Source organism: Crassostrea angulata, chromosome 2 (assembly GCF_025612915.1).
Source record: "Crassostrea angulata isolate pt1a10 chromosome 2, ASM2561291v2, whole genome shotgun sequence".
In the NCBI taxonomy this organism is placed as follows: Eukaryota; Metazoa; Mollusca; class Bivalvia; order Ostreida; family Ostreidae; genus Magallana; species Magallana angulata.
Window position 1 is genome coordinate 72293005 of NC_069112.1, and position 14718 is coordinate 72307722.

At 37.2% G+C, this 14718-nt stretch overlaps 2 protein-coding genes and 1 pseudogene across 2 annotated transcripts; all 3 read right to left on the reverse strand.

The window, feature by feature from the left end:
- Positions 1-859: 859 nt before the first annotated feature.
- LOC128170835 (uncharacterized) lies at positions 860-6653 on the reverse strand. The gene is made up of 2 exons (XM_052836588.1): positions 4292-6653; positions 860-4169 (listed from the first exon to the last, which is right to left on the reverse strand). The coding sequence occupies exons 1-2, from the start codon at positions 6049-6051 to the stop codon at positions 1328-1330; spliced, it is 4602 nt and encodes a 1533-aa protein (XP_052692548.1). The 5' UTR covers positions 6052-6653; the 3' UTR covers positions 860-1327.
- A 4982-nt stretch (positions 6654-11635) lies between these two features.
- On the reverse strand, positions 11636-12885 carry LOC128174832 (uncharacterized; annotated as a pseudogene).
- Positions 12886-13956: 1071 nt separating this feature from the next.
- On the reverse strand, positions 13957-14718 carry LOC128174833 (uncharacterized). Its single transcript, XM_052840271.1, has one exon. The coding sequence runs from the start codon at positions 14716-14718 to the stop codon at positions 13957-13959; it is 762 nt and encodes a 253-aa protein (XP_052696231.1).

Consider the following 14718-nt stretch of genomic DNA (forward strand, 5'->3'; position numbering starts at 1 on the left):
TTCCTATCCTGAAAATTTCATATTCATATCTCTAATGGTTTTTGAGTTTATAGCTGCACAATATGGGTCGTCAAAAATGTACAAAATGGCCGATAACTCGTTACCGGAAGTGATTACGAAAAAAAAAATGTATCAAGTTTAGAACACCCCCAAACATCTGTGAAAAAAATGGTCGAAATCGGTCGAATAGATTTCGAGAAATCTCGTGCACAAAATTTGGGGGGAAAATAATAAGAAACAGTACGAAAACAATAAGGTCTTCCGTTGGAAACGTAAGACCTTAATTATGCTGGGTAACCATGGGTATTCCCAAAAGACTCAAGAAGTAATAAACATATTTACTTTGTTAATCGGTCGTGTTAGTCCTCTCTGCTGGGTGGGATATAGAAATAGGGGTGGATGTGTTGACTGTTGGAATGTTCAAAGTGAAGTAGACACGGGAGTGATGGATCTGTGGTCCTCTGTACTAGTTAAAACTCATTTAATGCCAAAAACCACTGCACTAGAAATGCCAACATTTCCACCAAGCTTGTATAAATAGCTAAGTTTCAAAATTTTAAAAATCGTGGTCTTCGGACAAAAACTTGGACGGGGTTCAAAGTTAAAATAAAAAGGAAAATGATTAAAAATCTTCTTAAAAGCTTTAACGCGACTTTTTTGGATATAACTATGCATATATCTTTAACTATTGCAGAATCCTAATTGTTAAAAATCGTGACCCTTTACTGTTAAATATCCTGACCCCAGACCTAAAATTGGGGTCCAGGCGGCGCTTAACATAGAAATATATAAGAAACATGTTTAAAAAATCTTCTTGAAAACTACAATGTAACAGTTGTGAGATTACTATGCTAGTCCAGCTGATTGGTGCAAAATTTTAGCAAAATTGCTCACTTGATGAAGAAAGCATGAAACTTTCTACACAAGTTTTGTTATGTATAAGCTTCAATTTCAGCTATGGACCCACTTTTCAAAATCCAATATGGCCGCCATTTTCAAGATGGCGGAAAACTGATAAAATTTTTCAATTTTCCTTTATTAAAAAGTTTGTTTTGACAAAGGAGCAACATTTTAAAAATAACTAATGATGTTTAATCATTAAGGAAGGTTTACCATTTCATGTAATTGCAGATTAAATAAAGTTAAGTAAAACGTGATGCTTTTTATGATATTTTTGCCAAAATTTTGCCCAAAATAGTAACCCTTTTTTTGATTAAATAATTATTTTATTAAAAATGAAAATTATCCGGTCTTTTTCTTTTAGATAAAAGAGACACAAATGCTAAAGATATTTCAAGAAAGTTTTAATGTTGAGAATGTTCAAAAATTAGTCTCTGTCACATTCTCCGCCACATTTACAAAGAGCAGTGCAGGTCAAATTAGCTTTAATACATCGGCATCTCCCTCTACATCCAATCTGAGGCTTGCATCCACATTTAATTAGCTCATTGCATGATGCTGATGCTTCAGGTAGTACTGTCCAAAATGGAATCCACATATTTGTTTCATTCCTTTTCCAGCCCCATGTTCCTGGATCTACTGTTGTAGAGGTAGGTTCAAGACATCTGTCCCAGACCTGGCTAGCCATATAACAGGCTCGCTTTGTGTGTTGAAGCAGTGCTGCTTCTGTAGGAGGAATATTATCAATTGCCCTTCCTTTTCTAGCAAATAGGTCCATTCTTGCGCCATTGACTGTTACACACTCACTTGCTTTATCGTACATGAGCACAACAAAACGTTGTATTTCTTCCATGTGATCCACAACGGCTGTTGGCGACAGACTCTTATCGCTTAAATTGTCAAAGGTTTCCATTACTGGTCTATAGCTTGTCCATGTATCCCATGCTCTTTTTTTACCCTTGTTTCCAAATGATGATACCTGATCACAGCCCGTGAATGCATGGAAAAATAAAAGGCCATGTGACTTCTGGGGTCCAAGAGCATTGGCAATATTGTGGACTGACAGGTACCTAAAATTTTTTCCAACTCCGAAGGCAATCCACAATTCTTTTATCTGTTCAATTTTCTTAAAACAAGATATGGCTATAACCACAACATCGGTATCAACCGTCCGAATCATGACACACTCGTGCCCTTCTGCAACTGCATCCTTAACATGAAGCATCATTCGTGTATCTGCCTCTTCATGTGTGCAAGGTTCTATTTGACTGGTGTCCTTTGTCTTAAAGCACATGACAGAGCTGCCTATAGTAGTAACGAGCTGTTTCTCAGCATCCCAACTTTGGTCTGATACCAGTTGTTTTGATAGGTAAACAAACAATTCCTTCTTGTTCTCGTCTACTCTTAAGAAACTTTCCCAATTTCCCGGAACGTTAGAGTCTGATAAAACCCTCCTTCTTATCCCCTTGCCTCTTCTGGTTCTTTCCGATGATTTTAAGCTGTCTGTAAAATATTCATCCCAGATGATATCAATTCTCCTGACAGAGTGCAGCTGAATCTGAATATATGGTTTAAAAATATCTCTGAAGTAATCTTCAAACGTTTTACTCCCCCTTGGTTTAAGCATATTAACAAGGGCAGCCCCATCTAAAACTAAAGCATCAACTGAAGGTGCCTCATTGCTTGATTCGGTAGTTTTCTCCAATTGAACAAGAAGATCAGATTTCGATCCATGGCGTAAATCACCAAATTGTGAAAGGGATGGAGGATAAGCTTGGTTTTCATGTTTGAAAAAATCTACAAGATCGCCATTTCGAACTTGACACGAAACATATAACTGTGAAAAAAGAGAACAGTTCTGTTTCAATGATACTATTTGCTGTTTCTCCTTGGATACTGTTCTTGGTTGTTGACGGCTAAATAAAAGGAGCTTGTTTTGTTTAATTGGTTCGTAAATAGATTTTGAGTTACTCTCTAAACGTTCTTTTACAAACTGGTGGAATTGCTGTTTTCCAATAATCTCTATGTTTCTAACTGTTTCAGCTACCTTTTTGTCAACAATATCATGTGTATCCAATATAAGTAAATCCTCGCTTTGTTCCATAAAAGGATTTCCCATATCTTCTACAACTGAACAGAAAGCGTTTACATGCTTTGCGAATGTGTTTTGCTGACTCCTGACCTGTTCGTGGTGTCGTATATCTGGTCCTTTGCTTTGATCTTTCTTTATTTGTTCTTGAGCAGATTCGAATTCATTTATTACTCTGGCTACTTCTGGACCCGATACCATCCACCTTTGAAGCTGAGCCATATTTTCTGTAAGGCCAATTGCTCCACCATCTCCTTTCACTAACTTATTGTTCTGCTCATGTGCCTGATCTAATGCTATTGATGAAAATCTATTATGAGATTTCTTAGCAACAAATTTACCATTTTGAAACTCTTTTTCCACTTCTGGTGAATTATCATGTAGCATAACCATGTCACGTAAGTGAACAGGTAACCATCTCGCATAGTTCGGATGATCGAGCGCAAAGAACCAAGGGATAAGAAGTGAAATTGATTCTTTATACAGTTGAAAATTACCCTCTCTCAGTGATCTGATGAAAACTAATATTGCAATTTCAAACTTCAGTGTTAAAGACCAGAAGTTGAAAAGGGGACTTTCAATTTCTCTTTGTTCTCGCCATTCTTCAAATACAAGCTGATCATTTTCACCCTGTTCTGTTATATATCTGTCGTAAGAACGCTTCATCAAAATGTATAAAGAACAAGCAGTCACCTCATGTGCGTGTCTTGTCCGTTTCACGTGGGATGCTTTAAGGAATGAATCAGCGGTGCCTGAACTTGCTATGTCGGCTTGACATAGTACACTGGTCCAGCCACTGTTTTCTAGCCAATCACCAATCGTTCTAAAAGCAGCAATTTCAATGTGAAGACCACCAAATAGGATGACAACATGTTTCTCTGAAAATCTTTCTGGCCAGGTCCATTGAATCAGCTTTGCTAATGCAAAGAGGGGTTGGTCACATGTGATGACAGGTGTCTGTCCTGGGTTAAGAAAGTTGACAATTTTCTTAATAATATCTAAAGCATGTCGAATCATTGCAACTGACTTTGCCTCTTCTTGGAATAAAGGTAACAATGAGCTAATGTCTATTACTGTCTCTGGATTATCTTGTAGTCTTTTTGCATGAAAAGCTGACCAAGAATATTCCATGCATTCACTATTGTCAGCTGCAATATTTTCATGGACATGTTCAAGCCATCTGAAATAATATATAGATATGCATATATATGTATATTAAATGTTAGTACTTGTTACTTAGGAAAACATATAAGAATTGTGTTTGACTGTAACAGGAAATTTCAAACTATATTATAGCTGTACCTGTATTCCTCATTCAATGCATTCGGAACTGTTACATGTATATCATCAGTGACTAGTAGGGAACCTCTAATTGGAGAACTCTCTGATCTTTCCCTTGGAAGCACAACTGGTGGGACTACAGTGTAAAATTCTGGCAGTGGCTTTAGTTTTTCATGTCTAGCAAAAGATGCCTCTATTGGTGGGATCAAGCGCTCGATGCCATCCCCCTCATTTTCTGGATGTTGGAATACTGAAATTGCTGTGCCGTGTAAAGAGCCTTGTGCAGTTGTCGAACTAGGATTGTGGTCTATATTGTCAATTGCAGCAGTTGTAAAAAGATTTTTTCTAAGCTTAGCAGGACAAACTACATTTTCAATATTGAAAGATTCGCAGATGGAATTTCCCAGTGATGCTGATAATTGCATTATTCTGTCATAAGAAATGGATAAGCCTAAATCATACAGCTTTTCAACAAGCCCTCTTTTTCTTGTTTCAGCATGTATTAGCAAGCCTAAATATGTTGGCAATGGAGGCTCTCGGTCAGTTGCATGTGATGAATAAATTGCAGAATCTTTTCTCCTGCGAACAGATGAATTAAATTGGATCAATTGTGCAATCGTTAGAGTACACTGAGCTTCTATAAAATTTGAGGACTGCATCTCAATACTTGGCCCACCTAAAATCATGCCTACAAGTGTTTTTAAAGATTGTGGAACAGAATTCTTTTGACAATCAGTTTCAAAGAACCCTTTGAAGGAATACTTTGTTTGCATCATTTCCTTCCGAACAATTTTTGCAGCTTTTGCAAGAATTAAAGCATCGTCATCATAGTGATTTGTAATTGCCTGTCGAATAGCATTCCCAACATCTTCATTGAACATGAGTAAAACATCCCGTCCTTGTTTGTGGGCTTGTAAATCTGGTATTGCTGCTAGGATTCTGTCTTTTACATGTGTTGAGTTGGGTCTTTTATTCATGTCGAGACCAAATTGCTCTAAACGATTACTGTACATTGCCATGAGATCTGCCAGCCTAAATACAGCAGCTACACCTTTGTTCATTCGTGAATCCTCTACATATGATACAAGTTCAGCCAAAACTATTCCATGGATTTGATTTTCGCCATTCTCATCTACAATCTTTTGTGGTCTTGCTTTGTTAAAAAGATTTAAGTAGCAGTTTTTGTGATACATAGCTTCTTGTGATATCATATCCCCTGCGCTAAGTTTCGCCAACAATACAGTATCCTGCACTTGCAATGCATATTTCCTGATATTACTGTCTATACTGAAGGTAGAAACTTTGTGAAGCTCTCCTGATGTTCCACCACAGAAAAAACAATCTTGAGTCATTGTCGATGTCGAGCAACCAGGACTTTGGCGAGTTATCTTTCTTGATGTTTCAGAAATGTCTGATTCAACTTTTCTTTTCGAATGTTCATGTCGTTTTAATTTCATGTCTGTGTATTTGTTCCTACATGTTTTGTGCCACTTGGCTTTCATCAACTGTAACTTGGATGCAATACCATTTGCATCATTCAATTGGTCAAGTCTAATTGTCGTTGGAAACCAATTTATACTTTGACATCGAAGGAGCACTGTTTCCAGAGATCTATATCCAGCACCAACTTCAATATCAGATCTCCTTATATTTGCTGGACATTGCAGAGCTTCAGATGTGCTCTCTTGGCATAAAATACATTTTTCCCAATCAAATATTATTGTTAAATTTGACGATGAAGACTCAATGTCTGGATTTACGATTTTAATGTGTTTGGACATTTCTTATCAAAAGATAACTTTACTTCATTTCCTCAATCACTTGCCAAGCAAGATCTACAATATATTATAAAGGTTATATAAACTCGATTGTTTTGGTCAAATTGACTGAAATAAGATGACAATATTTCAAAACTTACACGCATCTTAGATGAATAGCCTACCATATTTAGCTACTTCAAAAAAATTCTATAACTGTTACCGAAATGGTGTTTCATACTTTTTTAGGGGATGGAACATTTGTTATCTATTTAACAGTTGTTCTTTAACTGTTTATGTTTATGTAAGTGTTTTTATGTGATATTATATTTGTTTAAGTGTACATGTACATAACTTATTCAGAAAATTATAAATAAATTATCAAAACACAAACACTTACCTACTTTGTGTAACCATTTTGTCGTCTGCATCATGATCCAAGTATGAAAACCACTGTATGTCATTGTTACATGTAAATGCAGATTCGTCCTAATTTCCTAATTAACTGATATTTGATTCCATTTTATCATTTTTATATTCAAGTGAAATAAATTCATTTATGTAAAACATTTTAATCTCATACCAGTCATCAATGAACTCATTTGAAAACTTTTATATAAAACCAGTCAGAGATAATATGGCAAGCATATTGAAAGATCAAATTATCAAATTCAATCATTAATTAAGGCTCCCAATTTATTTACAATTGATAAATTCTGTTGTATTTTAAACCATCATCAAAAGTAGTATTGTTTGAAACAAACGGAGATGTAAGAGATATTTTACATGGCGGCCATTTTGAATTTGGCGGCCATATTGAAATATTATCATTTTGAATATTAGAACTTCCAAAGCATCCACTTAATATCAACTGTGTAAAATTTCGAACTTCTAGGATCAAAAATAGAGATTTTATTGTAAAAAGTTTTTAAAATGATAAGCTATATGGCGGCCATCTTGAAAATGGCGGCCATATTGATTTTTGAGAGTGGGTCCATAGCTTATATTGCTCAGTACACCTAAACATACCAACATGCCAAATTTGGTGCTTTCTTCATTAAGTGAGCAATTTTTTCACCAATCAGCCGGACTATGCAGGGATCCTTATATAGTGAAAAATCAAAATTGTAAAAACCGTGACCCCGAACAATACCGAGCCACCATTTTTGCGGTGATTTTACTTTTCGTTGGTCCAGATTCTGATTTCTTGATGCTTTCATCTGATGTTGTCCATGCAATAAGATTGTCTTTCCCCTGATTACAGACAGCGACTATCTGCTCAGTGTGCTGCTCAAAAAACGATTGAGCTTCTTTTATGTCTGTAAATCAAAAATCAAATTTTATTGTTTTATACACATATTTATGACTAATCATAAAAAGTAATGATTATTCACAAAATCATATAAAGGTCTGCGTTTATGTTAGTAATTTCAGATATTTTTACGGATTGCTACGGGTTTGGATTGAGAAGGAAATCCCACCAATTAATCTAATGCTTTCTAATGCATTTTTGGGAGTTCATTTTAATCAACTCTCCTATGCAGTTACTCTGGCAAACCGAAAGTGAAACAGTGTTTGGACCTAAGCACAAATCATCACCGCTGACAAGACTTAGTTCTTGAAAATTGTAGAAAAATTCGATGTAATTGAATGTATGCTGAAGCATTGTTTTCAAGGAAACTTATCTATAAACACTTTGAAAAAAGTCAGATTTTATATAATACGAACAATTTAGATATTTTTGTAGTCTCATGTGCTCCTACGCCAGAGTTTAATAAAGTCTCGTTTAACCTGACGCTCGGCTGTCTCCGACAAGTAGAGAGGCTCTCTTGCTTGTGGGAGATTAACGCAGACAGCCGAGCGTCTGGTTGAACGAGACTAGAGTTCGACATCAAAAGTGCCTGGATCCATACGATTCTTAGAATTGTTTCGATCACTAATACATAGTTTGAAATCTATCTTTAAATACTACACAACATGATTTATATGGGGTTTCTCAAAATTCTTGTCGGAAAAGTCTACAATTTCATATAATATAAAAAAGCGTAATTCAAATACAGACTAGAAACTAATTGTCATGCAAGATAAGTTGATTTTAATCGATAAAATCAACTCCCGTCAGTACTTCAGTTCTTTGATTGAAATGGCATGCCCTCATAGCATTTTCATAATCCTCATCAAAATTCAAGCAAGACTTCAATCAAGTAGCTCTACACAAATTTCAAAGAAAAAAAAACATTTGAAAAGTGTAAGTATGTTATTCACTAAATCATCAATAGTGCTCCATCATTTAGCAGTATTAGAACCTCATACACAGGGCCTTGAATTTTTAGTTTGCCTTGCAAATTCTCATAAGAACTTATTCTGCTGTCTAGATAATAATAAAGCCAAAGTTCAATTTTTGGTATGTTTACCTGTACACCATGGGTAGAAACTTCATGGCCCAATCACGCTCTATAAAGATTTCATCTTCTGATAAATTCCTCAGGATCTCGGTACGTGCTCCATGTTGATTTACTGTGCGCAAGATGTGTTTTTTCCATTCTTCAATTGCTTTACATCCCTGAAATTTTTATGAAATATTTTAGGGATAAGTTATATCGATACATATTTTTCAAAACCTTTTTATTAATAAAATAATTTTGATTTTTGTCCTATCCTTTGCCTCGATATTTTTTATTTGATTTTCTTTGCAAAATACACTGTAGTTGCTTTGTTGCTATTCTGGTCTATAAACAAATATAACCTGACTCAAAGTATAGTGAATCGCATCTTTTTGGTCTTCATATTCATACTGAACTTTTGAAGATTTAACAGCATTCTCAATAGAGTCTATTGCTTTTCGCAGGCCTTCGCAGTTACTACATAATTTGTCATGTTGATGTCCACAGAAGCTAGGAAATTCTCCATTGCCAAGACTTAATGCAAACTGACAGCAATGATCAGGAATTTCACTCTGATTTGATACATGCATCTGAAAAGAAAATAAATAACTATAAAAAAATTCCATCAGAAAACCTTCGTATGGATTTAGGCAAAACATTAAAATCAGGAATGAGGTGGGAAAGAAGCATGTATTTTTAATGGGCTTATAAGTAAATGAGAAAAACTAGGTATGAAATAACTTACTTTATATTCCATCTTAAGATACTGTTTTGTAGCCACTATTACTGACTTTGTGTCTTCTGTCCTTCCTGACTTTGTGTCTTCTGTCCACTCTGTCCCCATTCCGATTCTTTCAAGAGTTGACACAACCTTGCAGCATTCTTCAAATGCTATGCTTCTGCTGCAAAATTCTAAAGTTAAACGAGACTTACCTGGAAGGTGAAGTTTGACTGGTATTTCTTCGACCAATTGGGGTGACGAGGGATCAAATGAGATGATAAGCTTACCACGTGATACATACTTTAGAGCTTTATTTAGATTTATCAATTGTTTCCAATGGGTGGGTGTATATCTCTAATAAACGGCATTTGATCCCTCGTCACCCCAATTGGTCGAAGAAATTCCAGGCAAACTTCACCTTCCAGGTAAGTCTCGTTTAACTTACGGATTTCTTCTCCTAATAGGATGCCTCAGCCTCAAATGAGACTTTAGAGTTGATACATCCTGATAAATAATTAGATGTGCTTAATAGTTTTACTTTAAATTTATCACACATTCTTTAATTTTTCTTATGTGTATATATTTGATATGGACTACAATGATAATATTTAAAACCTCCTTAATTCTCATCTTGATATCATATTACTCCTTTTCTGTTTAAAGCACAAACCGAAAGCCAGTTCTTGTTATTAAATGTATTAAACAATTTCATATGCAATTTTTTCAAGTCACTTCGGAACGTTTCACAATTTATCATATTTTCCCAACACTTTTTTACTAAAGTTATCATCAACTACAACAAGTTTATTATAAAATTTTCAGAAAACACTGTCACTTTTCCACCCAACAGTCTTTCGAACAGTAGCCATCGGGAGTTTGCGCGCGAATGATGCCGTCCTTGTGCTGTGGGCTTTGAATATGCTGATGTCGATTCCTGCCGCGCACATGACTGATTTCATCCACCTTCCAATAGTATCTCGCGACACCCCTCTGTGGGGTTTCTGCGTCGCGATAAATAAAGTGGTAACAGTTTTTCTCAGATCTTTTGTTCTTTCTAGATAATGTCTCATAACTCGGACAATACACAATCTTTCATCGTTTGGGTAACGAGGAAAATTTAACTCCCCAATATGTTTTCCAGGACTTGATGTTTTTAAAAGGTCATAAATACCAATTTTCACAAAGTCGTATATACAAATATTTCTTATGTCTAACCAATGTAATGTTTGACCTCTCTGTCCAGACTATAGTACAAGTAACATTAACAACTTGTGCGATAAATGTAACAAAGTTAATTCACTCAAAGATTCTAGTTCGCAAATAGTTTAACACAATATCTACATTCCATGTAACGTTATATCTAGGTAATGCTGGTCTCATTATAAATACACCTCTTAAAACCTACACACTAAGGGATGTGAACCAATATTTACAGAATTTGCTAATTGCCAAAAAGAATATAATGCACTTCTTGCGGTATTTAAGCTAATGTAACCAAAACCTGATTTATACAGTCTTGTTAAAAATTCTTAAACGTTATTTACATTTGTGTTAAATATATCAATTTGTTTTTGCTGACAAATCGGCCAGATGGGTGCCACAATTACTGCCTCCACACTCTCCGTTATTATATTTTGGAGCACCCTGCTGAGAACACAGAAAGGAGAGAAAATATAACACTGTAATTCACTCCAGGAAATTGTAAAAGCATATACTGCGGATGTATGTTTATCAGGGGAATAAGACACATATGTGGAAATTTGTTTGTCATCTCTGGATGCGAAGAAGTCAATATCACATGTCCCGGTAATTTTATTAATTTCTTCAAAAATTTCAGGGTGAAGCATCCATTCCATATCAGTTGCGTGAAAGGTAATCAGCTTCTACATTTTCCACCCCTGCTATATGAGAGGCTGTTACCAATACATTTTTCTTCATACAAAATCCCAAAACGATCTTGTTAGATTGTTCAAGGTTTCAACCCCCCCCTATTTTGTTTATATACGTAACAGAAACTGTGTTATCTAGACATACTTAAACATGACAGTCATTAAGCTGATTACATAAACGTGTTATGGCGAGAAACGGTGCTTTTAGTTCCAAGAAATTTATATGAGCTGCTTTATCTCGGTCACTCCACAGTCCCTGAATGCACCCCGCTTGTGGTGTGTGTATACACATCACCACTAGTAATTTAGTGCTCTGGTTATATCGTATTCATATTGAAAAGTTCAACATATCAATATGATTTCACAATTAATCATCATTATTGTCGATTGTGGTTTTGAAATATTTGAAAAAAGAAAAAAAAGCAACTGTTCATATTAAATTTATTCAACAGTACAACATATCATATTGAATATATCGACACACCATATTCAAAATTATCAAATGGTTACAATTTTAGCATTTATGAATGCAAAACAAATGCTTTACAAGTACAAAAGTTGAAGTTCAATGTACCAAATGTATACAGTCAGTTTTCAACGCAGCACTACACAAGTCACAAGTCAGTAAATGCAAACACACCATCATCACATGTGGGTTCCAGGGGAGTGATAGGAATGTCACTGATGACGGTGGTGTTCTTCATGGAACGCTTGTCGTTACGTCGTAGGGACTCGTTGATACTAGTGACGATCCTCTCTCTCCACGAATCTTCACTCACGACTTCAGGGTAGAAATAACACGTACTTCACCACGCCTTTCCTAACACGGTCCAGCTCCTGTTTGTTGTGTTTGCCACCACCGTACCAGTTGTAAGAAAACCAAAGATTTCCTTCGCCGTAAAGTTCCGGCCACAGTTTTCTGCACAGGTTAACGGCGAAGTTACCGGTGTTCCGGAAATCCCTCACTATCTGGCGCAGTTTATCAACACCGATTGCGTATTCCTCGGGTATGTCGTCCAGCGAGAGTTTTGTCGACACGGCCACTGGAGCGATAGGATCCTGGCGCTTGCTTCGGATGTTCCTTGCGATGTCGATCAAGACGTTGGTGTTCAAGAGCACAGTCTTCTGTGTGGCCTCATACGGTGCAATGCAGCGGTTGGCAGCGTCCAACTTCTTCGTCAGGGTGTCGATGGCTTGACGCATGTCCACCATTTCCATCATCAAGACCAGTTGAAAGGAACTTCCGGTGCCTTCTGCAGTGGAGTTGCGGTAGGTACGGAACCGTACGGGAGTGGTGCCCTGAACTAGAGTTGATGGCATTCGTGGTTCACAGATTGGCGGATCAGCTGACGCGGACGGGGCTTCATCAGTCTGACAGGTCGAAGGATCAGCAATCTCCGGTCCGGCACTGCAGGTTGTACAACTGGGGGTTGTCCAACGGCAAGAACAGTTGCCCTGGACTTCTCAGGTTTTGCCTAAAATAGATTACAATTTGTTAGTCAAATTTTAAAATATTCTGACGAGACAGTGTATGCATTTTACCTCGAACTTTGTCAAAGGAGTGGACGCGTAACACCTCTGCTTATTGAAGTCGTTACTGGGGACTATGTTGCGGACAATATACATGTCCCAAGCAACGACTTCAAGGTCTGTCTCCTTACCCCGGAGAGTAAGGAGAACAGACCGATCGTCCATAGAGAGCTGTATTTCCCTCCTTTGCGAACCGGTCGCCACCACTCCCGTCTCACCAATCTAAAATCAGTTATTAGAATAGTACTCACTTGTACATACTCAAACAGACAACCACGCAAATGATATTTACACTTACGCTTTTTACTTGGACCGGGCCAAGCGACAGTCGCATGTTGTTGGATAGTGACTATGGTGTATGTTGTAGGATTGAAAAATTCATTTCTGATTTTTTTTTCCTTTTCCGTCATTTGGAATACTGTGTCCATTATCTACAAAATATATTCAGATAACTATTCAATATTCGTACTATTTACATTGATATACATCCTCTCGTCGTGTGTGTGTGTGTGTTTGAGCGTTTGTGTTTGTTTGCCATTATTTAGTTTTTATGTATTATAAATGTTAAAATATTTTTGAAGACAAAGGAACGCAACTCCGTAAAATAAAATACTTAAGACCGAGTCCCCTTTCAGCTTAATGCCATATGTAGTATGGCAGGTGGCATTTAAGAGTTTGTACTGCTTTCCAGGAATTAATCTATCTATGCTTGCTTTCCTGAAACTGGAAATGTTTTGAACAGCCCCCTCCCCTTGAACTACCGCTGGCATGTAAAACTTTATGCTCCGGCCAGAGGAGTCAAAGCGGCTCTTTATTGTTCTTATCGTATATTGGTGTAAAATGTACACTCTGAGATTACAGGCACTTGTTTCTGAGGAAAAAGTATAATATAGTATAATAATAATAGTATAATAATAACACAAGGTATCTAACTCCGAATGAGGTAAACCACCCCCTCCCGTGTGTTGCAGTCGTTTTCGCTTATACGAAATGCAATGCAAAAGTGTTAGTACCATTTTATTCTACAATAAATTATCTAAACAACCATATATAGCATGCTTTCTTTTGTTGTATTCTAATGTGCATAATCTGTTCATTGATGAGGTAAGGTCTTTCTACGTCAGGATCATGGATGGGGAGAGAACCGATAAAGCTTCTGGATCGCTAGAGATAGGCAATTCATAATGGCGCTAACTTCACTCATAAAGGTGCTAGGAACATCAAAGGTTAAGTCTTTAGGTCTGTTCTCCAACAACAGGGCATCCAAAATACGACGGCAGGATCCTATAAGACGTTCCCAGGCGCCCCCAAAGTGATGTGCATATGGTGGATTAAAGATCCATGTAGATCCAACCTTTGTCAGGTAATCTTGCACTCCCTGACTCCTTCATCGCCCCAATGAAATTTATGCCCCTATCTGAACGAAACTGGTGCACGGGGCCACGAATGGCCATGAATCTTCTCGGGCATTGATAAAAGCTTCAATACTCATGTCTCCCACTAGCTCTATGTGTATGGCTCTTGACACAAGACAGGTGAAAAGAATGGCCCAATACTTGGATGTAGTCCTGACACCTCTGGTAGTCTTCTTTACAACAACTGGCCAAGGTCCGAATGCGTCGACTCCAATAAAGCTGAAAGGAGGGCCAGGCTCAATTCTGTCCAACGGTAGGTCCGCCATCTTTGTCCATCCTAGATTCCCACGCAGTTTTTTGCACATAATGCATGATCTAATCAGAGAGTTCACGAGCCCACGGAATCCAACAATCCAGAAACCTGCGCCTCTGACTGCTCCTTCTGTCATGTGTCTACCCTGGTGATGAATTTCTGCATGGTAGTGACGTACTAATAATGTGGCAATATGGTGATCCTTAGGGATAATGATAGGTTGAGTGGTCAGGTGAGTAGCCTTCATGTGTTTAGTTCGACCTCCTACTCGCAGAATCCCATTTTTGTCTAGTACTGGATTGAGGGAGATTAAGTGACTGTTAAGTGGTGGGTGTTTTCCGCTTTTGATTGCATGAATCTCTGACGGATATCTGTCGTTTTGAGCCTGTGTAATGATAAATCGTTCAGCATCTTCTTTCAGAGCTACTGGATTTGATTTTTTACAGCGGGTTCTAGCCACAAATCGTTTGAGGCACACAATGGCACGGATTAAACTCAT